General features: G+C 44.4%; 1 protein-coding gene and 2 non-coding genes across 3 annotated transcripts; 2 read left to right on the plus strand and 1 right to left on the minus strand.

Annotated features, from left to right (window-relative positions):
• The first annotated feature begins 16,398 nt into the window (after positions 1-16,398).
• LOC135652002 (U1 spliceosomal RNA) lies at positions 16,399-16,558 on the plus strand. Its single transcript, XR_010502019.1, has one exon. It is a non-coding gene; the product is annotated as a U1 spliceosomal RNA (small nuclear RNA).
• Positions 16,559-17,063: 505 nt separating this feature from the next.
• LOC135652003 (U1 spliceosomal RNA) lies at positions 17,064-17,222 on the plus strand. Its single transcript, XR_010502020.1, has one exon. It is a non-coding gene; the product is annotated as a U1 spliceosomal RNA (small nuclear RNA).
• Positions 17,223-17,825: 603 nt separating this feature from the next.
• LOC135651694 (uncharacterized) lies at positions 17,826-25,797 on the minus strand. Its single transcript, XM_065172011.1, has 12 exons — positions 25,655-25,797; positions 25,433-25,522; positions 25,097-25,219; positions 24,843-25,007; positions 24,673-24,759; positions 24,403-24,527; positions 22,313-22,885; positions 22,080-22,205; positions 21,718-21,963; positions 21,556-21,627; positions 21,267-21,467; positions 17,826-18,756 (listed from the first exon to the last, which is right to left on the minus strand). The coding sequence occupies exons 1-12, from the start codon at positions 25,673-25,675 to the stop codon at positions 18,042-18,044; spliced, it is 2,544 nt and encodes an 847-aa protein (XP_065028083.1). The 5' UTR covers positions 25,676-25,797; the 3' UTR covers positions 17,826-18,041.
• Positions 25,798-27,669: the final 1,872 nt, after the last annotated feature.

The following is a 27,669-nucleotide window of genomic DNA, read 5'->3' on the forward strand; positions in this document are numbered from 1 at the left end:
GGAGTGCTTGAGCAGCGTCAGACTGCACTGCCCTAACAGCATACGGCACCGCCCCCAGCTCTTGGGGTGGTCAGGCCGCACAGTCGCACCATTGGAGCTTCATATGGCGTGCACCCCGCGCTTCTGAGGCGTACAGTGTCGGGTCGATTTGCAGTGTCTGTCGGTGGTTCACATAGGGCCAAAATGCGCCCTATCAATCACTATAGGATTTTTTGGTAAATTGTCTAATAATAAATTGAGCTTATTATTTAAAGCTCATTTTTTACTATTCATAATCTCTTAAAATTAATAAAATAATATTTTACTATTCGCCCATAAGATGTTGGGGAGCTTGTCCACCCAGGCCCCATGCGCACCTGAGATTCTCTTCTTGAGGCCTTCAATTATTGCTCGGTTCATCACCTCGGTCTGACCGTTGGTCTGTGGGTGTGCGACCAAGCTGAACTTCAACTGAATCCCATAGGACTAGCAGTATGCCTTGAACTTACTGTTGTTGAATTGGTTCCCATTGTCGGCGATGATAGCCCTTGGGATCCCGAACCGGGTGATGATGTTCCTCTATGTGAAGTTCTGAACGTGCCTCTCAGTGATGGAGGCTAAGGGTTCGGCCTCGACCCACTTCGTGAAGTAGTCGACCTCGACAATGAGGAAAAGGCCCGAGGAGATCGAGCCCCTATTGGGTGAAGGGCCAAGCCACATCCATGGGGGTCAAGGGGACCGCCGGTTGGTGTGGCAGTCGGGCGTGCCGTTGACACTACAGGCACTGTCGTGCGTACGCCATGGCGTTCTAGCATATGGTCAGCTAGTAGTACCCTTGCAGAAGGGTCTTAAAGGCCAAGGTCCGCCCCCCGACATGCTCCCCACATATTCCCTCGTGGAGCTCGACGAGGATGGCTTCAGCCTCCGACGGCGCGAGGCAGCGTAGGAGGGGTTGAGAGAATGCCCTTCGGTACAATCTTCCACCGATGACGCAGTACCATGCTTGAGCTCGCCTCAACTGTCTTGCAGCCGCGAGATCGTTGGGATCTTTCCCACCTGCCTTGTAGCGGAGGATCTCTTCTATCCAATTCGGGGGTAGATTTATTTTGGCAACCTCATGAGTCGATATGGTCAGGATCGCCACAGACTCAATGGTCGGGACCAACTCAGGGGTGCGGGTGGAGGCTGATTTGGCCAGCATGTTGGCCCACTTGTTTTGTGCCCGAGGTATTCTGGTGATTGAAAAGTAGTCGAAACAGCGGGCGAGCTGCTTTACCTCCATTAGGTATGATATCATCATGGGGTCTCGGGTTTTGCAACTCTCGTTGATGTGCCCTGTTACTAGTTGGGAGTCACTGAAGACTTCAAGGTTGCCCACATGTAACTCCAGAGCGAGACGTAGACCGTGAAGTAGCACCTCATACTCAGCTTCGTTGTAGGTGGCCCAGAACTTTAATTGGAGAGATCTCTCATAGGTTTCTCCCGACCGACCTCTGAGGACGAAACCAACCCCGGCTCCCTCAGAAGTGGAAGAGCCATCTACGTGCAACGTCCACGTGCCCCGGCCACTTTGCCGCCCTGTGGCCTGGTCCTCGGGCGTCAACTCGAAAATGAAATTGGCCAGCACATGAGCTTTAACAGCGGTCCTTAGGGGAGTACTGGATGTCGAATTCGCTGAGCTTGATTGACCACCGCAGCATGCGACCCGATGTGTCGAAGTTGGATACGGTCTGCCGTAGCGGTTGGACGATGACTATCATCGTGGGGTCTCAGGCTTCGCAGCTCCCGTTGATGTGCCCTGTTACTAGTTGGGAGTCACTGAAGACTTCAAGGTCGCCCACATGTAACTCCAGAGTGAGACGCAAACCGTGGAGTAGCGCCTCGTACTTAGCTTCGTTGTTGGTGGCTCGGAACTTTAATTGGAGAGATCTTTCATAGGTTTATCTCGATCGACCTCTAAGGATGAAACCAACCCTGGCTCCCTCAGAAGTGGAAGAGCCATCTACGTGCAACATCCACGTGCCCCGGCCACTTTGCCGCCCTACGGCTTGGTCCTCAGGCGTCAGCTCGGAAATGAAATCGGCCAGCACCTGAGCTTTCATGGCGGACCTGGGGGAGTACTGGATGTTGAATTCACTGAGCTCGATCGACCACCGCAGCATGCGACCCGATGTGTCGAAGTTGGATAGGGTCTGCCGCAACGGTTGGTCAGTGACTACTCTGATTGTATGAGCTTGGAAGTAGGGCCGCAACTTTCGGGCCGTCAAGACCAGGGCAAGAGCTAACCTTGATCGTGGGGGTAGTGTATTTCGGGCCCTCTGAGGATGTGGTTAATGTAATGCATCTACTGTTGCGTCGGTGGTACCTCCCAAACTAGCATTGAACTAACGGCTTGTGGCGAGGCCGCTAGGTAGAGGCCGAGGGTCTCGCCCGGTTCAGGCGAGGTGAGTCGGGGCAGGTGGACGAGGCATTTCTTCAACTTTTTGAAGGCCTCCTCGCATTCCGGGGTCCAAGTGAAGCTACCGACCCATCGAAGAACTCGGAAAAAAGGGAGGCTCTTATCGCCCGAACACGATACGAACCTGCTGAGTGCTGCCAGCCTCCCGGTAAGTCGCTGCACTTCTTTTGTCGAGCGGGGGGAGTGCATCTCAGTAATGGCACGAACTTTCTCTGGGTTGGCATCAATTCCCCATCGGTGAATGATGAAGCCGAGGAACTTCCTCGAGCTGACCCCGAAGACGCACTTTGTTGGGTTTAGACGCAAGTTGAACTGTATGAGGGTTTGGAATGTTTTCACTGTTGGGAAATCATGGGGGGTGACATCATATGCGCAGCGGAAGAACAAGAAAACAAAATCCCCGATTCCCAAAAAGATGTTCGTCGTCGTGCGAAGATTGGTGCGCAAAAATCCGCAAAACACAAAACTGCGTATAGAGATTGTGTTACCTAGGGAGATCGTATATCCCTGTTTCCTTGCAGATCCTTAGGAGAGGGAGAGGAGAATAGGAAGGGCAAGCAAAGACTCTAGCCTATGAGGCTGTGAATCCCTCCTATTTATAGAGATCCCGTGTCAAAACCCTAATGGGTCCTTTCCCTAGTGGGTATTGGATCTGCATCCAATAAGACAAGGGCTCCGTCGGATATCTCATATCCGAACCTCTACTCATCGCAATACCTACCATATGTGTGTGACCCTCTAGGCCCAATATCGAGCTGGCCGTGAGTCATACCTGTCAGAACTCCTTCTAACTCAGTGAATTATTATCTCTGTAATAATTCACTCGACTCATCGACTACGGAAGTACTAGGCCACTACGCCGTAGTCCCCAGACGATACAGGGGAATCCAATCCATTGGACCTGTCTGTCCTTAGTTACCATGTACCTATAGTCCCTCATCCATCTAATATCCCAGAGACCGTATATTGAGCATGGTGCTGTCAGACCCATATGGTTTCTACTCGAGTCTCGCTCTAATCGGATTCTCCCGGAGAACTCTTTCTCTCTCAACCCGAATGACCCTGGCCAGGGATTTGTCTGAGCAAGAACACATGGGATATTCCTCTCACGATACCGAGAGTGGATGATCCTCTATCGACACTCAATAGCCCTCGTAAGGTCGACTACCACTCCCAATGACCAGCTGTACTAGATCTGGGAACAGCCAAACCTATAAGTCTGGTATCAAAGAGTGGAGCACTCATACAGGACATCCTTGGTGTCTCAAGTCTAAGAACCAGATACACCACTAGGACTACGGAATCGTTGTCTGACAATAAGGCATCATCAACCATCCAGCATTCCGTAAGCGGATCAATCAGTGAACTCATTCTCCAATGAGCACCTGTACTGTATCCCTAGTGTCCCTACACGAGCAGCTATGAGACCAGCTGCATCCATCATATGGACGGGTATACAGCACACCAGTCTATCCGGTTATCACGATGTCCCTCTCGAGTAACCTATGACCGGGATTATTTAGGATATGTGTTTAAAGGTGAATCGATCTCATTATCGTGATCTCATCACGATCCGATTCTCATTGCACAAATCCAAGGACATCACAATATATATGCATTTATGCAATAGTTATAAAGTGATATACGCCAAAATATAATAAGCAAAAAGATTCTGTATCAAGTCACACGTGCCATCACTCACGTGATTGGCTTGCTGGGCACTTATGACTAGCAATCTCCCACTTGACCTAAAGCCAATCACCTATGTGTCTGATCCCCATCAGACCCCTGTGACGCTCAAAGACAATCTGAGACAATGGCTTTGTTAGTGGATCTGCAATGTTATCTTCGGATGGAACTCTTTCCACTGCTACATCTCCTCGGGTCACGATCTCTCTGATAAGGTGGAACCTCCTCAGAACATGCTTAGATTTCTGATGAGACCTAGGTTCCTTCGCTTGAGCAATTGCCCCGTTGTTGTCGCAATATAGGGAAATCGGCTCCTCACTATCCGGCACGACTCCCAAATCTGTGATGAACTTCTTCAACCAGACTCCCTCCTTTACTGCATCTGATGCAGCAATGTACTCCGCCTCTGTGGTCGAGTCAGCAGTGGTATCTTGCTTGGAACTCTTCCAGCACACTGCTCCTCCATTCAAGGTGTACACATACCCTGAATTCGACTTGCTATCATCGACATCAGACTGAAAACTTGAGTCAGTGTAGCCTTCAACCTTAAGGCTATTACCTCCATATACTAGTAAAAGATCCTTAGTCCTTCTCAAGTACTTAAGGATACACTTTACTGCTTTCCAATGCTCCAAGCCTGGATCCGCCTGATACCTGCTCGTGACACTCAGAGCATGCGCTATATCAGGCCTAGTACATAGCATGGCATACATGATAGACCCTATTGTTGAGGCATAAGGTATCATATCCATGTTCGCCCTTTCTTCTGGAGTCTTTGGGGACATACTCGTAGAAAGCGATATCCCATGTCTCATCGGTATGAGACCTCTTTTGGAATTTTCCATGCCAAATCTTTTGACAATAGTTTCTATGTACCTGGACTGGGACAAGCCAAGCATCCTTTTGGATCTATCTCTATAGATTCTAATCCCCAAGATATAAGATGATTCTCCTAAGTCCTTCATGGAGAAGTGTCTAGATAACCAAGCCTTTATTGTGGATAGCATTCCTATGTCATTCCCAATGATGAGGATGTCATCCACATATAACACCAAAAAGCTAATAGCGCTCCCACTTACCTTTCTGTATACACAAGGCTCATCTTCGTTCTTAACGAAGTCATAAGATCTGATTGCCTCATCAAATCTTATGTTCCAACTTCGGGAAGCTTGCTTTAGTCCATAAATGGATCTAAGCAACCTACACACCTTATCTGGGCAGTTCTTGGACACGAATCCCTCAGGTTGCATCATATACACCTCCTCCTCCAGGTTCCCGTTGAGGAATGCGGTTTTCACATCCATCTGCCAGATCTCATAATCATAGTGTGCTGCAATAGCCAATAGAATTCTGATGGATTTTAGCATTGCTACGGGTGAGAAAGTTTCATCGTAGTCAACACCTTGCCTTTGACGATACCCCTTAGCCACTAGCCTTGCTTTATAGGTCTCTACCTTTCCATCTACTCCGATCTTTTTCTTAAAGATCCACTTGCAACCGATGGGTACAATACCTTCGGGTGCATCAACTAGGTTCCAAACCTTATTGGAGTACATAGAATCCATCTCAGAATTCATGGCTTCTTTTCACTTCCCGGAGTCTATACTCATAATAGCCTCCTCGTAGGTCTGAGGATCAATATCCTCTACATCCTCTGCTCTAATATGTCCCACATATCTCTCAGGAGGATGGGATACTCTATCAGACCTGCGTAAAGTTGAAACTTGTGTATTAGATACCTGAACAGACTCGGGCTGTAGAGTGGTGCTTGAGCTTGGTTCTCCAACCTCGCTCAATTCTATCATTCTCCCACTGTCTCCGTCAAGAATGTGTTCCTTCTCAAGGAACACTGCTCACTTAGCTACAAAGACCTTTTGGTCCTCGAGATGATAGAAGTAATACCCACAAGTTTCCTTGGGGTATCCCACAAATTTACATTGCCCTGTCCTTGATTCTAACTTATCGGGGTTGTGTCTTTTAACATGGGCAGAGCAGCCCCAAATCTTAACTACTTTAAGATCAGGCTTCTTCCCTTTCCATATCTCATATGGTGTAGACACCACCGTCTTAGTTGGAACTCTGTTCAGAAGGTAAGCTGCGGTTTCTAGGGCATATCCCCAGAATGAGATGGGTAGGTCAGCGAAACTCATCATGGACCGTACCATATCTAATAATGTACGATTTCTCCTTTCAGAGACACCATTGAGCTGAGGTGTATAAGGAGGTGTCCATTGGGATAATATCCCATGGTCCTTGAGGAAGTGAGTAAACTCTGTACTTAAGTACTCACCTCCTCGATCTGATCGAAGAGTTTTGATACTCTTTCCAGTCTGGTTCTCCACCTCATTCTTATACTCTCTGAATTTCTCAAAGGTCTCGGACTTGTACTTCATTAAGTACACATATCCATACCTTGAGAAATCATCAGTAAATGTAATGAAGTAGGAGTAACCTCCAATGGCATGAGTTGACATGGGTCCACATACATCACTATGTATGAGTTCCAACAACTCAGTGGCTCTCTCTCCAGTTCCACTAAATGGAGAGTTGGTCAGTTTTCCACGAATGCAAGGCTCACAAGTTGCATATGACACATAGTCGAATGGATCTAGATATCCATCATTTAGCAACTTTTGAATCCTTCTTTCATGGATGTGACCTAGCCTACAATGCCACAGGTATGCACTGTTCAACTCATCTCGTTTCCTTTTGGACACATTTATATTCATGATATATGGAGTGGTGTCTAACATAAATAAACCATTATGCAATGTTCCTTTCGTGATGATCTTATCATCTAATAATATCGAACAACCATTGTTCTCAAAAACAAATTTATATCCACTAACTGTTAAACATGAAATGGAGATAATGTTTTTGATAATAGAAGGAACAAAATAACATGCATCTAATGCAATAAAAGCTCCACTAGGCAGATGTAGGGCGACCTCGCCAACAGCTAATACAGCAACTTTTGCTCCATTACCCATCTTGAGGTCCATCTCGCCTCTCTCTAGTCTCCTAGGCCTTGCCAGAACCTGCAACGAATTACATATATGATAAGCACTACCGGTATCTAATACCCATGTGTTATCATAAGAGTCTGACAAATGGAGACTGATCATGAATGTACCTGAAGCTTCATCAAGCTTTTGTTTCGCTCTTTCTGCAAGGTACTCTTTGCAGTTTCTCTTCCAGTGCCCATCTTTACCACAGTGGAAGCACTGGCCTTTGTCCTTTGTTGGGTCTTTCTTAGCAACCTTTGCTTTACCTTGTTTGCCCTTGCCCTTTCCCTTCTTAAGGGACCTTTCTGCTTTCCTTTTCTTTCTGGTCTCACCAGTGTAGAGAACTGGCTTCTCTTTCTTAATAGTACTCTCTGCCTCCCTCAACATATTGAGGAGCTCTGGGAGAGTCACCTCAAGCTTGTTCATATTAAAGTTCATTATGAACTGTGAAAAGGAATCTGGTAGGGACTGAAGCACAATGTCCACACACAAGTTATCCTCTAGGACCATTCCTATGAGTTTCTCTATCCACTCAATCATCTTTAGGACATGGTTCTGAACCGGTGTCCCCTCAGTCATCCTAGCGCGGAAAAGGCTCTTGGATATCTCATATCGTTGAGTCCTTCCCTGTTCCTCAAACAATTTACGGACATGTAGGAGAATGGATCTGGCATCCATCTTTTCATGTTGTCTCTGTAACTCTGGAGTCATAGAGCCCAACATATAGCACTGAGCAAGAGTGGAGTCATCAATGTACTTCACGTAGCGAGCGATCTCATCCTCGCTTGCCCCTTCTTCGGGCGTAGGCATCACTGTATCAAGGACGTACACGATTTTCTCCGCTGTGAGAACAATTCTCAAGTTACGGAGCCAATCCGTATAATTTGGACCAGTGAGGCGGTTGACATCAAGTATGCCACGTAAGGGATTTGAAAGCGACATTTTCTGAAAATAAAGATGTAGCAAAAATGAATAACATGCAGATTTTGCAAGAAATAAACTATCAAGATATGGACTTCTATCTTAATATGCTCCCACTATTTTACTAACGAGTCACGCGACACCCTCAGCACGTGAAACGGAAGTCTCCGGCAGACTTCTAGTGGGGATCAGGATCCAATCAGCGTCTTAGTGTAACCTCGAGGGACTCGACCAATCACACTAAGCCTAAAAGGTAGACAACTCTTGCCGATCACAACTCCTTGTGATTCCCGTCCTGTTCGGCCTCCGAATCACCATGGCCTCGAGGGACTCGACCAACCATGATGCTCGGTTAAGTCAACACCTTCGTTACAAGATGAGTCTGATTTGATGATATACCCTCGAGGGACTCGACCAAGCATATCATGCCCTCAGGTCACCGGTGACATCTCTATGTCGTAAGCAAGATAGCGAATCGCGATATAGGTGAGTCTCGAGGGACTCGACCAACTCAACCTACACCGGGATTCGGTTCCTACTCATAACGATGGAAGGCCACGTGGGTCAATCTAATTGCCTCACGTTTACCGACTTAATATTATCGAGAGATGTTTCTATGATTTGGTCTCCTAATATGACATGTCACACATATACATATTTAATATATATCTACATCGCATGCAAATATATATACATATCTAGTATTTGTATAAGCAATCACACCAGATGATCATGGACTACAACCTAATATGATTAGGCCCGAGCCAGTAGGCCTAATCACTCACATCAAGATCTATGTGTGCAACGGTGCATCTCCATGCCCTGTGATCGTCCATCTCGTCCTCGTCGGTTTCGTCGACATCTTGATGCATCTCCATGCATCACGATCGTCCGTCTCGTGGGTCCCGCTATCGCATCCACGCTCCCGCTGCGCCTCCTCATGTGATTACAACTTAATCATAGGCACGCAGGCCCGACAATAAACGAGAAATATAATGGAGGTTCGTAGACCTCAATAATAATAATCACAAGTACACACATCACACGGTCCATGATCATCCGTCCACACATCATACATCACATGTATAAATAATCATCATCATGTAGGACTACTAGATAATAATAAAAATAATAATCAACTAAACCTTTTAATTAATTAATATTTTCTGAAATCAGGGACATGTAGGGAATTTCTCAATTCCTAAGGGTATTTTCGTAATTTGGACAAAAGATAGAAACTGGAATTTCTCAAATTCCGAGGGGCAAAACTGTCTTTTTCCCATAAAACCCTAATTCCCTCTTACTGCTGCTGCTGCCGCCGCCACCCTGCCGGCGGCGGCCTGTGCGGCGGGGCGAGGGCACTGCCCTCGCCTGCAGGCGGCACGCCCGCTGGCGGCGATGCCGCTGCGGGTGGGCGCCCTCTTCGGGCGCCGCTGCCTCCGCAGGCGGTGCTGTCCCGCCGGGCGGCCGCCCCTGTGGGGGGGGGGTTTCGCCCGCGGGAGCAGCGGCGGCAGGCGTCGCGCGTCGCTGCCCTGCGGCGGCAGGCGTCGCGCGTCGCTGCCCTGCGGCGGCAGGCGCCGCTTCCTTTCGGCGGTAGGCGCCGCTGCCCTGCGGCGCCTCTGCCCGTGGGTTGCCAGCCCCGCCGGCAGCAAGCCTGCTGCAAGCAGGCCGCCGGCCGGCTGCTGCAGGCACAGCGCTTGCGCATGCGCCGGCGCTGTGCTGCCTGGCTGCGGCTGCGGCTGCCGCTGCAGGTGGCTGCGGCTGCGGCTGCCGCTGCAGGTGGCTGCAGGCATGCAGATCGAGGGCAGCAACTGTTGTTGCCCTTCCTTGCTTTTGCGTCAACGATTTTGACGTCAAAATTCTTCCTAAACACAATACACGCAGTTCAAAACCAATCATTCGCACGAACAACCTGGCTCTGATACCACTGTTGGGAAATCATAAGGGGGGCGACATCATATGCGCAGCGGAAGAACAAGAAAACAAAAATCCCCGATTCCCAAAAAGATGTTCATCGTCGTGCGAAGATTGGTACGCAAAATCCGCAAAACACAAAACTGCGTATAGAGATTGTGTTACCTAGGGAGATCGTATATCCCTGTTTCCTTGCAGATCCTTAGGAGAGGGAGAGGAGAATAGGAAGGGCAAGCAAAGACTCTAGCCTATGAGGCTGTGAATCCCTCCTATTTATAGAGATCCCGTGTCAAAACCCTAATGGGTCCTTTCCCTAGTGGGTATTGGATCTGCATCCAATAAGACAAGGGCTCCGTCGGATATCTCATATCCGAACCTCTACTCATCGCAATGCCTACCATATGTGTGTGACCCTCTAGGCCCAATATCGAGCTGGCCGTGAGTCATACCTGTCAGAACTCCTTCTAACTCAGTGAATTATTATCTCTGTAATAATTCACTCGACTCATCGACTACGGAAGTACTAGGCCACTACGCCGTAGTCCCCAGACGATACAGGGGAATCCAATCCATTGGACCTGTCTGTCCTTAGTTACCATGTACCTATAGTCCCTCATCCATCTAATATCCCAGAGACCGTATATTGAGCATGGTGCTGTCAGACCCATACGGTTTCTACTCGAGTCTCGCTCTAATCGGATTCTCCCGGAGAACTCTTTCTCTCTCAACCCGAATGACCCTGGCCAGGGATTTGTCTGAGCAAGAACACATGGGATATTCCTCTCACGATACCGAGAGTGGATGATCCTCTATCGACACTCAATAGCCCTCGTAAGGTCGACTACCACTCCCAATGACCAGCTGTACTAGATCTGGGAACAGCCAAACCTATAAGTCTGGTATCAAAGAGTGGAGCACTCATACAGGACATCCTTGGTGTCTCAAGTCTAAGAACCAAATACACCACTAGGACTACGGAATCGTTGTCTGACAATAAGGCATCATCAACCATCCAGCATTCCGTAAGCGGATCAATCAGTGAACTCATTCTCCAATGAGCACCTGTACTGTATCCCTAGTGTCCCTACACGAGCAGCTATGAGACCAGCTGCATCCATCATATGGACGGGTATACAGCACACCAGTCTATCCGGTTATCACGATGTCCCTCTCGAGTAACCTATGACCGGGATTATTTAGGATATGTGTTTAAAGGTGAATCGATCTCATTATCGTGATCTCATCACGATCCGATTCCCATTGCACAAATCCAAGGACATCACAATATATATGCATTTATGCAATAGTTATAAAGTGATATACGCCAAAATATAATAAGCAAAAAGATTCTGTATCAAGTCACACGTGCCATCACTCACGTGATTGGCTTGCTGGGCACTTATGACTAGCATTCACCAGGTCGGCCAAATGTGTCCCTGTGACCTTGCTTTTTACAATCATGTCATCTATGTACACCTTCATATTTCTCCCGAGCTGGTGTTTGAAAAGCTTGTCGACCATCCTTTGGTAGGTCGCACCGGTGTTCTTTAGGCCAAAAGGCATTACTTGTAACAGTACGCCCCTTGGTTGGTGACGAAGGTAGTATCTTCCTGATCTTGGGTCGTCATCCGGATTTGGTTGTAGTTGGAGAACACGTCCAAGAACTTAAGGCGTTCATGACCAGTAGTGGCGTCGACCAAATGGTCTATCCTAGGGAGCGGATAGCAGTCCTTGGGGCATGCTCGATTGAGATCGGTATAATCAATACACATTCTCCAACTTCCATTAGGCTTTCTAACAAGGATTATATTAGATAACCATCGGGGGTACTTAATCTTGGCGACGAACCCGGCCTTTATGAGGTGATCGACCTCGTCTCGAATCACCCTCTGTCGGTCGGGGGTGAACCTTCGAAGCTTTTGCATTACCGATCGCGCCCCAGGGTCGACGTTGAGCCGGTGTTGTGCCACCTCCGAGTCGATCCTAGGCATCTCTTCGGGGGACCACACAAATAGGTCAGTGTTCTCCCTCGGGAAATCGACAAGGTGGAGCTGGTCTGCCTCAGGGAGCGCAGCCCCGACTCTAACGATCTGGTGGGTCTGCCCCGCTTCAAGGGCACCTCGATAAGCAGCTCCAGGGGCTCCAACGTCATTTGTGGTACAGGTGCCTCACGAGGGTCGGGAATCGGGGTTGGGCGAGACTGCGATGAGGTAGCATCGCCTTGACTCCCTTGGGTCGCTCCAAGCCTCCCCAATCCCTACCGAGGTTGGGAACTTAATGGTTCTTTAATAGGTAGAGACCATCGCCTGAATCCTGTTGAGGGTCGGGCGACCGAGGATGACATTGTAGGCCGATGGTAGGTCGACCACCATGAAGGTGGTCATTACTGTTTTCATCCTTGGTTCCTCCTCAAGGGTGATGGGGAGCACTATGGTTCCGAGCAGGGAGATGGAATCTCTGGTGAACCCTGTAAGAGCTGACGTCACGGGGGTAAGATTTTCCTAGGTCAAACCAAGCTTCCCAAAGGCATCGAAGTAGAGGACGTCGGTGGAACTCCTCGTATCAACCATCACCCTCTTGACTCGGGCGTTGGCGATTTGGATGGAGATCACCAGAGCATCGTCATGGTGGGAGCGCTCGACCTCTCCAGCTCTAAAGGTAATTATAGGCTTGTGCTCAGGCCGGGGATGCTTCTCCATCGTGCTGCATGCGTAGGCCTTTCTTGCTGCCGTGCTAGTGCCACCGGTTATCGGCCCGCTAGAGATGACGTCGATCTATCTCTCGGGGGGCCCTCTTGGGCGTGGAGTCGTCTCCCGGGACTTGAGATAGCATCCGAGGTGGCCTCTCCGGATTAGTGCTTCTATCTGGTTTCGGAGGTCATGGCAGTCCTCCGTGTCGTGGCCGTGGTCCCGGTGGAACCTATAGTATTTAGATTGGTCTCTGCGGACGGCCTTCATAGGGCAAGGCTGCTGTAAGAGGCCCGTCTCTTTAATCTGGAGGAAGATCTCGATACGAGATGCGTTTAGGGGGAGAGGTGGTGGACTTGGGAGCAGCAGCTCTTGTCGGTTGGGCCCCCGGTGGGGAGGCGTTGGGACTGCCGAGGTCGTTCCTCAAGACAACTCCATCCTTGGCTTCTTGCCTTCCACGCGCCACCCTACCACCAAAGCCTCGGCAGCAACATACTGGTTGGCGCATTGAAGCATCTCAGAAATGGCCATTGGCGGCTTCTCGATCAGTGACCAGAAGAACCTTGAAGGTTTGAAGCCCATCAGAAAGGCCTGCAAGATTAGAGAAGGGTGAGCATTCGGAAAACCTCGAATCCCGGTGGTGAACCGTGCCACGAACTGAGAGAGCAACTCGTCCTCGCACTGAGATAGTGCGAGCAAAGTGGCTATGGAGGGCCTGGGCCGCGTGCTGGAGAGGAAACTTTGCTCAAATTCCTGAGCCAGCTGGTTGAAGGACAAGACTAAAGCTTGGTGCAACTGGCTGAACCAAGTCCGTGCCGGGCCGTGTAGAGTGGTCGGAAATGCTCGGCACATCAACGCATCGGAGGCATCGTAAAAGGCCATTTGGGCCCAAAATACAAAGACATGCTCCATGGGATCGGAGCCTCCATCGTATGTTTCCAATGTCAGGAACCTGAAGTTAAGGGGTACCGGCTTGTCCTGCACTTCTTGGGTAAAGGCGGACCCACCCGAAGTGCCCTCGCTCGGCTCACTACGCGATCTCCGAAGCTTACGCTGGAATGCATCCAAGCGCTAATTGACCCGGGACAACTAGGCTCTGAATGAGTCCTCCATCGAGTCGGACGATATAATGTCGGGCTCTAGATGAGATGGGGTGGCTTGGCAGGGTGCGAGCGCGTTTTGCTCAAGAGGACTCCTCGGGTCCATTGCCTGCCTAGAGGCTCCCCCAACCCCGAGCTGTTCCCCGCTTGGGGGCTGCCGATCCGGATCAGTCGGGGGCCGCCCGATTTGGGGAATAATCGAGGCGAGTGTGTGCATTATGCCTGCCATGGTCTGTACTTGCTTGGTTAGGCTAAGGAACGTCTCGGGCATCACGGTCGGGCCTCCCGGGGCGAGCCCTAGGGGCGACAGTCCCGGGTCGTTGAACAGGCGCTAGTAACGATCAGGCATTGAAGCCGGAATCCTTTCGTTCGCAGGGGCGGAGAGGGCTTGTCCTTTTGGCTCGGCGGAAGGGAGGTCGGTCGGGAGCTCCCTCCCGGGGTGCGTTCCCGCTAGCTGTTCCTGCGACATGGCCCTCCTTCTAGAGCCAATCTGTTGAGAAACAAAAGTATGGTGACTAATGAGTCAGCACGGTTAGGCCCACGTGCCAACGTCAGGAACTTCTGGGGGGAACGCGAGGGTTGTCTTTCCAAGGTCTACCGACCCCGAACTCTGTTTGCGGGAAGAGGTGTCCGCTCATCCCCAGGATAGATGGCAACCTTCCTCACCACACGGGCTCCTCTTTGGAACGAGAGACGAGACTGGCGCCGGTCGGATCCGAGCCACGATCGCTCTGCTCTACGTATTAGGAGACGACTTCGGGGTGAAGGCAGGCGCGACTTGGTGACGACCAACTCCCTACAAAAAGGCCTTCGTCGGGTGTATCCCGACTTTGGCCCCTCGGACGAGCAAGTTAGATTCATTTTTATTCCTTTTTTCCCTCCCTCTTTTTTCTGGATCAAGTCGGGGGTCTTTATACCTACATGTGGGAATTGGTCGGGCTTTGGTTCGGCATGGCCGTTACCTCTGGGGGCGGAACAACCTCTCTGACGAGATGGCGTCTTCGGGGGTGCTTGAGCAGCGTCAGACGACACCACCCCCAGCTCTTAATGTGGTCAGGCCGCATAGTCGCATCGTTGGAGCTTGACGTGATGTGCACCCAGCGCTTCCGAGGCATATGGTGTCGGGTCGGTCTGGTGGTTCACATAGAGCCAAAATACGCCCTATCAATCACTATAGGATTTTTTTTGATAAATTGTCTAATAATAAATTGAGCTTATTATTTAGAGCTCTTTTTTTACTATTCATAATCTCTTAAAATTAATAAACTAATATTTTACTATTCATAACCCCTTACCTTTTATCCTTCTGTTTTTTTTTTTTTTTTCCTTCCTCGTAGCCTACCACCCTATTGCCATTAACTCTTCCCACCGCTCGCTATTGCTGATTACCAACCTCAGCCTACCCCCATCACTCCCTACCATTAAATGCTACACCCCAATTTGCTTGCCTACGCAACTTGCAGACTCTCCCCATCGCTCGTCACCCCTAGCCCATGCTCCTTGCCCCTGATGCTCCCCCATCCATCGTCATCACCGGCAATGTCGTAGCCATCAGCTCTGTCAATTACGGATGTCGTTGGTGCCAACCTCATTCGACAGGGAGAAGAAGAAGAAGAAAGAGAAAAGGGGAAAAAAAAAAAAAAGGGAGGGGATGATATGAAAGGAGTGAAAAGATCTCATTAGAATTGAGTTCTAAATTGACGGCATATATGTTTACTTACTGTGGTTAACTTATAAATATTCAAAAATTTTAACATGAGGCTATAAATAATAAAAATATGATTGTAAATAGTAATCTCTTAATAAATTTATTAGTTATGGTTAGTATCGAATTTGGTCGGTTTGGGTTAATCCGAGTTGGATCTCATTCTAAAATATAAATAACAGATTATATAGGTTTTGATTTGTATAGAATTTAGTTCTGAAATATAAATAATATATTACTTAATTTTTTGATAGTACAAAATTTAGTCATAGGGTTAATTCAGGTTAGATTTGTTTCAAAATATAAGTAATCAATTACTCTTTTTTTTTTGTGTCGACTTTGATCGGATTGGGGCTAATCTAATATAACTTGTTTTCAAAATATTATCACCACACCATGGAAGTGGGTTTGCAACATTAATATCAAAGTTTATATTTGGAGGTTGAAAGTCTAATATGGAGAATCTTAGTACTATTTTAGATGGTTCGATTCTTGAGATCATTATAAAACCCATATTAAGGTGTGTTCGATAAAATTTCTTCGATATTCAAATTTATAAATATTTGAGACTATAAGTAGGATTCACAAAGTTGGGAGACTTATGCCTCGCTCTTAGAACCCTTATTTATAGTTGAGAACATCTAACTGTAAGCACATAATTCACAACGAAAAGTCCAACGACGACAGAGATCAGATGTATCTACGCATGCAAATTGCTGTTTCAATCAACTAGCTTGCACGAAGGAAATTGTATTGATCACCCACCGTAAATTGCTGTTTCAATCTCCTAATAGCAACGGACTTACGTTCGTTGGTGTTGTTCCAGTTTTGATACTCCTTTCCTCTCGCGACATTTCATTTCATTGTCCCACATCGTGGATTCTCGGAGCCGGAGAGGTTTGAGAGGCGCTTAAGAGAGAGCTTGGCCGACCATTTCACCATACTTACCTGGACGGGGTCGTCGGGCGATCAAAAAGGCCTGTGGTCTGGGCCCGCGACCTCCATTGCACGTGGGAGGGCCGCTGGTCTACCATCTCCCCGAGTGGGAGAGTGGACGTCGTAATTTGTGGCAGCGGGGGAACGCGTTCGCGCGGCCCCTATCCAAATTGAATTTAAGTTTTTTTTTTATAATAATTATCCACTTTATTAACTTATTAATGTTAATTAATATCAGGAGATGATTCTTTCTCGTGCGGCCAATATCGCTGCTTTCAGGCTATGTATGCATGGTAAGCTTGCATTTCTGAAGGGTGAGAAACGGGGAAAGGAACCGGTAGTTGATTACCTGGGGGGGATTAAAGCGTCCGAAGCCATGTCAGTGGCTCTCTAGTGTTCCTCTCTGCTATTTTGCTGCTGCTTCTCTTGCTCGGACTGCATAGGATGGTGCAGTATGGCTTCTATCGTCAGGCCGTGGCTCTCAACTTTTCCGTTCGAGGGATTTGGACTGTATCGAGCAATGACAACTAAAAACATTCCATCACAAAGAATCTCGTAATAACTAACTGCCGCTACGGAAACAGGGACGATTAGTCCCACATCGATTGGGACACGAAGAGGTAAGGAGCAAGAGGCGCTTAAAACAGAGTCTTCGTCGTCCTTTTCTCCATACTTACCTGGACAGGGTCGATGGGCGATCAACAAGGCCCATGGCCTGGGCCCGCGACCTCCATTGCACTTGGGAGGGGCGCTGGTCTACCATCTCCCCAAGTGGGAGAGTGGCGTCGTAATTTGTGGCAGCGGGGGTACGCGTTCGCGCGGCCCCTACCAAAGTCTTAACCAAGTTTTTCTTCTATAAATCCAAGTTTGTTTAAAAGGCCATGGTTTTATCGTATGGCAGCCAATGCTTCTCCATTCTCTTCAATGGAACGGAACAATAATCAAACTGCCAAAGAACGTCTATATATAGGTGGTAAATGCTTGCTGTATCTTTATATTTGCCCAACCATGGGTGTGCATCTAGTTGATCTGGTTTGAGTGGTCAGTGGGTCCTTCACGTGGCCGCTGGATCTACCAAAATCCCGACAAATCCCCAACTACGGGAGCGCGACAGCAGCTAATCATTTGTGTACCAAATTTTGCCTATGAAATATCCCTACTTGTTCTGAATGTTTAAGCACTGTGAAGTGACTGGGACCTACACCAGTACTTGTTACACAGGATAATTTCCCTTGGACAATGCTACCAAATAATATAAGTATCCTTAGCAGCAGCGATCATGCTTGAGGCCCATTTATTACAAGCTATAACGTAGCAAATTTCAACTAAAAGGAACTTGCATACATAAAATCCTGAAAGACATGTATCATCTATCAATTGGCAGAAATCACTTGCTGTCCTATAAAAAAGGAATACTTTGCAAGAATAATATAGTAGTCATGCGTGCCCCCATTAGCACCAAGAAAAGGCTTGTTAACATAATCCTCGTTTATGCACTTTGGCTGCCAGAGTAAACATGACTACATCAAACAGTTTGCGATGCAAGATGTGCTTAGTCCTTATATCGAATGTCTATTACAAATAAAACAATATTTCACCAAAAGAGCAGGATATGGAGGAAAGTTGATATCCCTATGGTGTGACAACTTAATGCCCAATGCCCTTCTTCGCTCTTAGAGATTCAAGGGCCTTCTCTCGGAGCTCAATCTCAAGCCTTTTTTCCTCGGATTCTGTTCCTTCTGCATCAGCCAAACGAGAAGTTGTTTTAATTGAAGCTTCACCATCTGATTTACCGTTATCATATTTCTCAAAATCTGGAGGGGGTGTCACAGTATCGATTGACTTCACTTTTAGCTTCTCAGCATGACGTTCTGATCTTTTCCGGTGTTTATCTTCACGCTTTCGACGCCTTTCCTCTTTGCGTAATCTTTTCTCGTCCTTCCTTCTTCTCTTGGCTTCCTTGTCTTCAGTATGAGAATCAGGCTCAGAAGTCTCATCTTCCCTTCTATGCCTATCAGACTTTTTATGCCTTTTTTTGGTACTCCTATATTTATGTGTATTAGTCTCCTCAGAATCCGAATGATTGCTGTGTGCTTGACTGCTTGTATCCATTTTTCTCTCAGATTTTTTAACAGATTCTGTTTCATAATGCGATTCTCTGTATGCATCGCTTCTTGATTTAGCCCTTTTTTCAACATCTGATACAGAAAGATCCGCACGGGAGCTTTTTAAAACCAGCTCATTAGAAACCACTGAAGCAGATGCAACTTGCACGGTTATCTTAGTTGAGTGTTGTCTATCATAGGAAACTTCCATAGAATGTTTTTCACCCTGTACCCTTTCAGGACCATATTCAGTATAACTGGCAAGAAAAGACATGATAGTTACACATCCACATAGCTATTAGGCAAGATAATGCATGGTGATTTAAGTATTCCTTGCACAGAAAGCTTAAAAAGAAAGAAAAAAAAACATTATCTTTCAAAACCAGGATTTGGTCCAAGCCACAGAACTATGGAAGACATTTAACTTCGTTAGGAGCTTTAACTAATCCCAGAACAGAATGATTATTAGGTGTATGCAAATCTATAGAAAAAGAATTGCTTCTGAGAGTTATACACCAAAAACTGAATGGTGATCCACACTAATGCTCAAACTTGGCCAACAATAATGTTAGCAGTGCTGGCGGTAATGTCAATTCCATGGGGTTGGCTTTATGAATCTTTTCCCACTCTGAGCTTTGTTAAGGCCAGTATCCATACCCAAACTACTCGAATTCAACTAAAAATTAAGAAAACTTGAAAGCGAGATTGCCATTGAGTCAACCGGAATGGCTGATCCAGATCAAGGATCAACGAAAACTAGTCCAGGGCCATTGAGCTTTGTTGAAGGCAGCATCACAAATCAAATTTTCTCTTAGTATTTCCAACGAATTTTTTTAGCTTTTCCTTCACATCTCTTCTTGTTTAGCCAGTGCATTTGTCCTTTGAATATAACCGAACAAATTTAAACAATTTCCTTCAATTTAGCCTGGACTAGTATATCCACAAATGCTTCGGATGCTAAATTTCTTATATAGTTTCTTTCTAACCAAGCACATCGACCTTATATCCTCATTTCAATGACAGTAATTTCTTGAAAACCACCCAACATTCTAGTTCATAAAGCAAACAATGAATTAAGATCTAAGTCAAAATTAATAAAATAACATAAATTTCATCATTCTTCATTGTCCACAAACAGTTATTCTGTCACCCACCCTTCTTTCATTTTGGCCAACAGTCAATCTATTGTTTGTTTATGTGGTAGTTGTGGGTGCCTGCCAACACTATATTCTGGAACAAGAATAGTGTATCTTTAAGGGAATCGGTACACAGTCAAAGCCTATACAGAACAAAATTAGCCAATTTTTAGTTAAGAGATTCTCACATGAGACGACTCCTATAGGTACCAAAAAATTTTCAGAAGAGTATGACCATTAGAATGAAACTTGTATAAGCCAACAAGGATAGGAAGTTACAAAGGCTCACAAGATTGAAATATATTTCTGGTTGGTCATTGATATATAATTAGTACTGGAATAGATAGGCTGGATGGCATTTCAATTGAAAGCTAATTCGAAAATAAAAAAATAATGAAAGGCCACTACAAAGTATATTAATGGTAACATGTGCATGCACATGTTGTGAATAAAACATAATCTGTGGACATGACATGAATAAATATTAACGTCAAAGCTCAAATGCTAATTATTATGAGCAATATAGTCAAACATATAAATGTCAAAGTATGACATGGATAAATAATTAGGTTGAGATGCATGGCTTATACTCAAAAGAGTACTTGGTCACCAAAATGAAAATCAAAGAGGTAAGTTTCCCCAAAAGAGGTGATGCTACTTGGCTTTTTTTTTCCCTCCTGCACTGTAATCAATTTGGATGGTATTAATCAACCAAGCAGGATGATTTTTGATTGAGAATAACAGTCCTAGTTAATACAAGGTGATCCATTCAATAATTGATCTGCCTCAGCCAAGCTCGGCCTTTTAAGTGAATAGATTGATTTAGATGGAATAAAAAACTTCAACCATTGTTGTCAGCTACATTAAACAGTCTATTAAAAGATACTAATATATTCAGAGTTTGTATGATGAATGTTAATTAGGGACATTGAATTCAAATCAGAAACAGTGAGCCAATGCTCAGAGAGACTGAAATTGATCTTGGTAGAGGACTGCTTCAACTCTCATCTCTTCTTTTTCCTCTTGAAGGTCAGATTGCCGTCTTGCTCTAGATCTACTCTATAACCCATCATTTTAACTTAAATGTCTCTTGCTTTTCTTTTTCACTTGCCACCCCACTTTATTCATCTATCAGCTTAATCATCTTATTTTATACTACTACTACAACAACAACAATAACAACAAAGCTGTAAGTCCCAGAAGCCCCAAAATCTTATTTTCTTATCCCAAAATTTTTGCATAAACTATCCTTATACCTAGTTTTCTGACTTCATTCAGTAGTCTCAATTTGATGGTCAAGATCATCTTCAATTTGTTTTTGTTCACCAGTCTGTTACTAATTATAGATTACTGATTTTAGGGACTAATGCAAATTGTGTTATTAGTTCTATTCTGTCTCAGTTTTAACACCAATAATGATTTTTGTTAGACTGTACTAACATATTTAGGTATGCTTTTAAAAACTTGATAATCATAAATGCTTGCTGACCTATTAATTCCCTATTGAAATTTAAAAAAAAATTTGCTGAGTATCAGGGAGGAACCATAAGGGGACATGGGGACATGTGCTTGAGAACAGGAAAGAATGAAACAAGAGAACAAGAGAAAAGCAAAAGGAGAATGTTATTCACCTTTTACGTTCAGTTTCCTTATTTTTTATGCCCATGTTAGAATGACGATCTTGGTTGCTTGGAGAGTGATCAACTTCTAACCCGTTATTAGAAAACTCTTCTTGGCTGAATTTTTTGGCATGAAACCTTTTCTTCTTCATATCAGCTGCTGAATCTCTACCTTTCTTGGATGAGGAATCAGTTCTACAATATGCATCCTCCCTGAAAATTAGAATGTGGATAGATAACAGGACTGACATGAGAATCAAGTATAATTCAAAACCAAAGAAGCCAAAAGAATAAACTTAACCTGACAACATAAGACTCTTCATTGTTGTCATTTATTTCTTGGATGTTGTTAGGCAATCGTTTTTCAGACAGCCTGCAAGATCATTTGGTGACCAATCTCTATGATAAACTGATAAACCTCAAAGGTAGGAGCAATGACAAAAAATACTACATAGGCATGTACCTATTTCTTCTTGTTGGACTTTTTCTCAAATGGCTAGAGGAATCTGACTGCTCTGAAGAGTTCTCTGATGGTACATCATAATCTTTGCTGTGGATGTCATTCTGATCCCTGGAATCTGGACTGGAAGACCTAGAAGAAACTGTTAAAATGTGTGGAAGGGAATCCAAGATGTTGCCCTTGAAGTCCGAATGATCAACCACCTCTCTATGCAAGGTGTGATGAACTGGTGATCTCTTCTCACGAGCCCTGAGTAAAAGAAGTTATGATAAGAATGTCTGTACTGCAATATTTGTATGGCACACTTTCCATTAAGATGTCAATCTATAGACAACTGGGAAACAGGATACAGCCTTAAGAACCACCTCTTGGGTGAATATTTATCCCGACGCCTTTTGGAGTCATAACCATTACTTCTGGTATCTGTTTCCCTACTTGAACCTCTATGAGCTGGATAAGATGGGCTAATACTCCTGTGAGGACTGCTACTCCTGCACATGTATCAGCACATGAGACAAGGTACACAAAGTGCAATGTTAGCAATAACATTTGCAATAATCAGTTAGTTTAAAACAGGTACAATTTTCTGTGTCAACACCTCTTTCTTGCCCGCAGAGACACTTGAGAATCTCCACCATAATTTCCAGGTGAATGCAGAGACCTCTTTTGCTGTTGAAACCGGTTTCGAGGTGATCTCCAAGGAGACACGGCCTTATCTCTTGCAGGAGATAAAGACCTACGCCTGATAGGAGACACACGGCGTGCAGCAGGTGGTCTCCGTTGGCGTGATGGGGAAGGCGATCTCCGATGGCGTGATGGGGAAGGCGATCTCCGATGGCGTGAAGGGGAAGGTGATCTCCTGCGGTTTTGAACTGGGGACCTATGGCGTGAGGGAGGAGACCTACAGCGCAACAATGGAGATCTTCGTCCATAAGGAGATTTTCGTCGGATGGGTGACGGTGATCTTCGTCTCGGTGATCTGCGCCTTGAAGGTGACCAGTTGCTCCGTGGGGAATATGTATGACGGGGAGAAATCGACCCTCTAGCTGGAGACTTATACTGCCTTTCAGATGACATGGCACGCCTATGTGGAGAATGATACCGTCTACTAGGAGAAAGTGAATGCCCTTGGGAATGAGATGAAAGAGATCGACTTCTTGATCGTCCTTCTCTGGTAAATTAAACATGTAAAAGAGCTCTGTTTTCATTACCCAAGCAACAGCATAAAAAAAAGTTGATCATGGAAATAAGAGTGAACTCGAAGATATAGGAAACAAATATGTCCAGATAATGGAAGTAACCTTGCAGCAGAAGGCTGTTGTATAATCGATATATGAATTTGACAAAGGCAGTGCCAAATATCTGGTTCAACAAATAGCATTGGTTGTCCACAAAAAAAGACAAACATATATTATTGATGGTTTTAATGATATTCATAACAGAGAGCATGATAAAGAACCTAAGCTTCTATATTAGTAGCAGAGTCATTGTCATAGCATCAAGGACTGTAGCTGCCAAACCGGGGATAGTAAATAAAGTAACTGTTGCATTGATTAAGAAATAATTTCAAATACTTGAATAATGATATTCAAATATTGTTTCATTGATTAAGAAATAATTTAAGGAAATGTATGACAAACAGGAACTAAGATGATTTCCAAATTTAAGCTAATTAGGATTGAATTACTCAGAAACTATGCTCACCTCCAATAAGCTAAACATAAATCCAAGTTACCCAACAACATTATGGAATTAAATATATCATTATTTAATAGTACTTGAAGTTAGTGATAAAGTGAACCAGTATACTATTGGATCTCAAATAGAATAAAATTTCTGTAGAAAATCACAAAAGAGAAGACACAGAAGCTGATTTGCTGAATGACCTGTTTGGTGAAGAAATCCTTCTGAAGAAAGATCATATTTATCCAATTAAAATAGGTGATAATACCTAAGTTAAATGATCATAAATTGAACAAATAAAACATAGCTACCAAATACGAGAATTATGATTCAAGTGTAGAGAAATGTAAAGCCTAAAGGGAACAAGAAGAAAAAACTTAGCTTATAACACAATCAAGCTCACAACACCAAAAGATTGCAAGTAAATATTACTCCTCCAATATTACTAAAATATTTGAAATATATAACAAGAGATAAGTCCATTCCTATCTCTGGGGAATAACAAACAGTAGACCGATCTTTACCTCACGACACCAGTGAAAAACAAGCATGTGCCACAATCAATGGTTGCAACCCGTACATGCTATAGAAAGATTATTTAGAACATTCCTGTCCTCAAGGAAACATCATCAAGTCTTGCATATAAAAACAAACAACACACTTTCTAAAAGGAGACCTACGTCAACCGAGACAGTGAATTCCACATCCAGTTTATACTTGGTTTTCCTTCTGTCTCACTTCAAAATGTTATCCTAACAGTGGATTATGTAGTTTTCTCAGAGTAAAAGAAAAAATCCTATGGTATACAGAATGAGTCAACTAGCTTACACATTTCAAGAAATGAAAGTCAAGTAAAGTCGGTCTTGATTCCCTTGATCAAGTTGCAATATCAACAGAGTAAGAAATTAAGCCCTAATACAAATAACATTTGCCATGTATGAAAATTTACAAACTGCAAAGGACAGGTCTGGTAGTAATAAATGTGGTGAGCATGTTGATACTAACCGTCTTTTTAATCTTGGACTCTGCTTTGTCTCCATATCTCTCTCCTCAGACTGAACTCTGGAATCCTTTGGCAGTGAATGTTTTAAACTCGAGCCAGATACAGCAGTAATGCCGGCCTCAGCGTCCTACAGTAGTTTGAGGTAAAGAAGTATATGAACCCAAATAATCGCACAAGCTCTGAATGGCATAGAGAGACAACCATGAGTTAACTTTTTAAAAAAAATCTTAAATGTATCAAAGAAAAAACTCTGGATCAGAAAAGTTAAATACCATCCTCTTCTGCTTCTCTTGCTCGAACTCTCTTCCCTCTTTCTCCTTTCTCTTCTGTATTTCCTGAGTGATTCTTTCACTCTCCGCCTGCAACACAAACAATGCATTAGAACACAGAGTTAACAAGAACAATGCAACAGTACCACAGAAGTACTAAAATTCAAAGGAACCATTCTCTTTTTCAATTCCTCTTCTTTGGCATCCAAGAACTGCTGCGGAACACCGCTGGCATTATTTTGTGCACTGAGGAGAAGTCCCCAAAGCTCCTTCATGAACTTCCCTGTATTTTTTTCCAGGAATCCTGTAAGCTGGATCTGAATCTGTTTCCCGTCCACCTGCATAAAAACTTGGAATAGTACATTCAGTACTGAGTGGTCTATGTAACCACGGTCTACCAAAAGCATAGACAGTCGAAACAGCATGCCTTGCCATCGAGGAGTCCATAAACAAAGTTGATGAGAACTTCATCCTCGAAACCAAGTAGCTCAGTAGCCCTAGTTGCAATCCATGGCCTGATCACGTCCATCTTTACCTTTGTAACATCCACCTGATCAGAATAAAATTCAATCTTGTAAGCGGTGAACTAGAGAAAGAAACTTCTCAAGTTACAGAATCTAAGACACTCCAGATTCTATTCAATAATGCATTAAACTAACGGACAGAGTTTGTCTAGAAATCTTGCGATCTACACCCCAGACTTGAAAAGAAATGAAACTCCAAACACAATTCGAATTACAGGTCGATCTGATGAGCAACTCACCGGGTGATCGAGCACGGGAGCGAACTTTTGAGTCTTGAGCAGCTTCGCCTGCTTGTTGGAGAAGCGGGTATCCTGCTCCGCTGAGGTGCCCTGAAGTTAGCATCGGGGAGCCATTAGAACCCTAACCGATCCCCTCGGCCACGACAAACCGCAGCAGGAAGAGTTCGACAGAAGATTCGAAATCGAAAGGGAGATATCGGATGAAAAGAGGGTTTCGCTTACCCGAAAGAAGCCGCCCGACATCTTCCTCTTCCTCTAGGGTTTCAAACGCGGAGGAAGAGGGTGAGTGAGAAATGAGGAGCACCGAAACCCCCCGAACTCGAAACGCTGCTATGACGCGAGGGTTGGTTTTGGTTTCGCCCCAAAGACCCGACGCATCGAACCGAGCCGCACGCGAGTCGCACTTATAGGAGACCGCGGCGTTGGAGCGAAGGATATGAACGGGCCAGCGTTCCTGAAACGGGTGAGGCCCATGAAGCCTAGTTATTATAACTGTTGACTGCGAGTTCCATATAACGGCCCCGTTATAGAGAGGCGTAGAGATATCACGGGTGTAACAATCCGCTGGTCCCACCAGATCATGGCCGTCGATCCATCATCTACTGGCTCCTTGCGTTTCAGATGATAGACCACAATCAGAGAAAGAGAGCCTCCATGTCCACACACTCGTAACCAACGGAAGAGACAAGTACGAACAGTTCTATCCGGATCGTGGACGCATCTTTTCCTGTCACAGAGGACGCTCTTCACGTTGTTTGGTTCCTCGGTAAATATTCCCACCTAAGATAAGAATAACTCCCTTTTATACGTTCAAGTAATGTGCCCATTGAATGCATGAAATGAATGAACAATATTAATGAAATGCAGTAACTCAATATACAAACGGCCATTTCTTGCTTTCTCGTTCTTTGTCTCCTCCATCGGTAGATAGAATCTACCAGTCAATTCAACCAAAACAGAGGAAACAGTAGCCTGTGAAGAACGAAGTCTTTCTATGCTCCTCCCCTATGTTGAGCTCACAGCTCATACATCCCTCTTAGTACAAGAGAAAAAACAGTATACACAGTTTTGACTTATTCTTCCCTTTCATCCTTTCGATGTTGAGAGAACTATCAAGGCGTATGCATATGGTTTTGCGTCTTCTTCTCCTACATGTCAAGAGTTGTCTCGCTAGCAGATGAGCATAGTGACACAGCGGCGCGCATGATGTAGAACCTAGCTCGATGCTCCTTTACGAAGCACGGGCACCGGAGTGAGAAGGACCTCGGCGGCGTTGTCTACCGTGCTTCCCTTGCGCTAGCTCTGTATCCTACTGTTTCGTTTGGTAGACCTATCAATTTCTCATTGTTAGACTACACGCTTATCATAATTTGATAATTCAATCTTAATCTTATCCATTTCTAATGTAAGATTAATTATTATAAAATATAATTAATTTTTTTTAATTTAAGAATTACTTTTTTATTTCTGTAATCTAAGAAATAATTATTAAATATTCTAAATATAATATTATTATATTTATTAGTATATTAAACGAAAATTAATATTAAATAAATATAAAATTTTAAAAAAAAATTCTTAAGTAGAGGGCTAACCTCCTCTTATTTAAAGGGAGGGATTCCTATCATCTATTCCTCATCAAACTTACAAATGGAAGGACGAAGAGTTATATCCTATTGATCCTCATCAAACCTAGAAATAGAAGGACAAAGAGTTATATCCTATTGAGTAGAGGTAGGTTTTCTATCTTTCTTGAAAAATCTATTTTTAAATTTTATTTTTAGGATTAAAATATATTATAAATAGTTCAAAAATATTTTTTAATCCTTTATATGTCAAAATTTTATTGTTAAATTAAAATAAGTTATCTAAAGTTTTTAAGATATTCTTTGATCCCTTTTTAAAGTTTTTATTTTTGGATTAAAAAATATTAAAAATATTCATGCCATATATGTTGAATACATGATACCTGATTTTTTTATATTTAAATTAAGAATGCTATTTCATCATATTATAGTTTATCTTTTAATCTTATTTGGATTAAAATATATTATAAGTAATTCAAAAATATTTCTTAATCTTGTAAGTGTCAAAATTTTATTGTTAGATTAAAATAAGTTATCTAAAATTTTTAAGATATTCTTTGATCCATTTTAGGATTTTTATTTTTGGATTAGAAAAATTATTCATGTTATATGTATTGAATGCATGATATCTTATTTTTATATTTTAATTAA

Source organism: Musa acuminata, chromosome BXJ3-10 (genome assembly GCF_036884655.1).
Source record: "Musa acuminata AAA Group cultivar baxijiao chromosome BXJ3-10, Cavendish_Baxijiao_AAA, whole genome shotgun sequence".
In the NCBI taxonomy this organism is placed as follows: Eukaryota; Viridiplantae; Streptophyta; class Magnoliopsida; order Zingiberales; family Musaceae; genus Musa; species Musa acuminata.

Excerpts from the sequence above, each read along its gene's own strand:
- LOC135651694 (XM_065172011.1), bottom strand. The coding sequence starts at position 25,675 with ATGTCGGGCGGCTTCTTTCGG. Across the intron at positions 24,760-24,842 it reads AGGAATTGAAAAAGAGAATG|GCGGAGAGTGAAAGAATCAC; the intron begins GTTCCTTTGAAT and ends TTTGTGTTGCAG. Across the intron at positions 22,886-24,402 it reads AGTCCAAGATTAAAAAGACG|AGAAGGACGATCAAGAAGTC; the intron begins GTTAGTATCAAC and ends TTAATTTACCAG.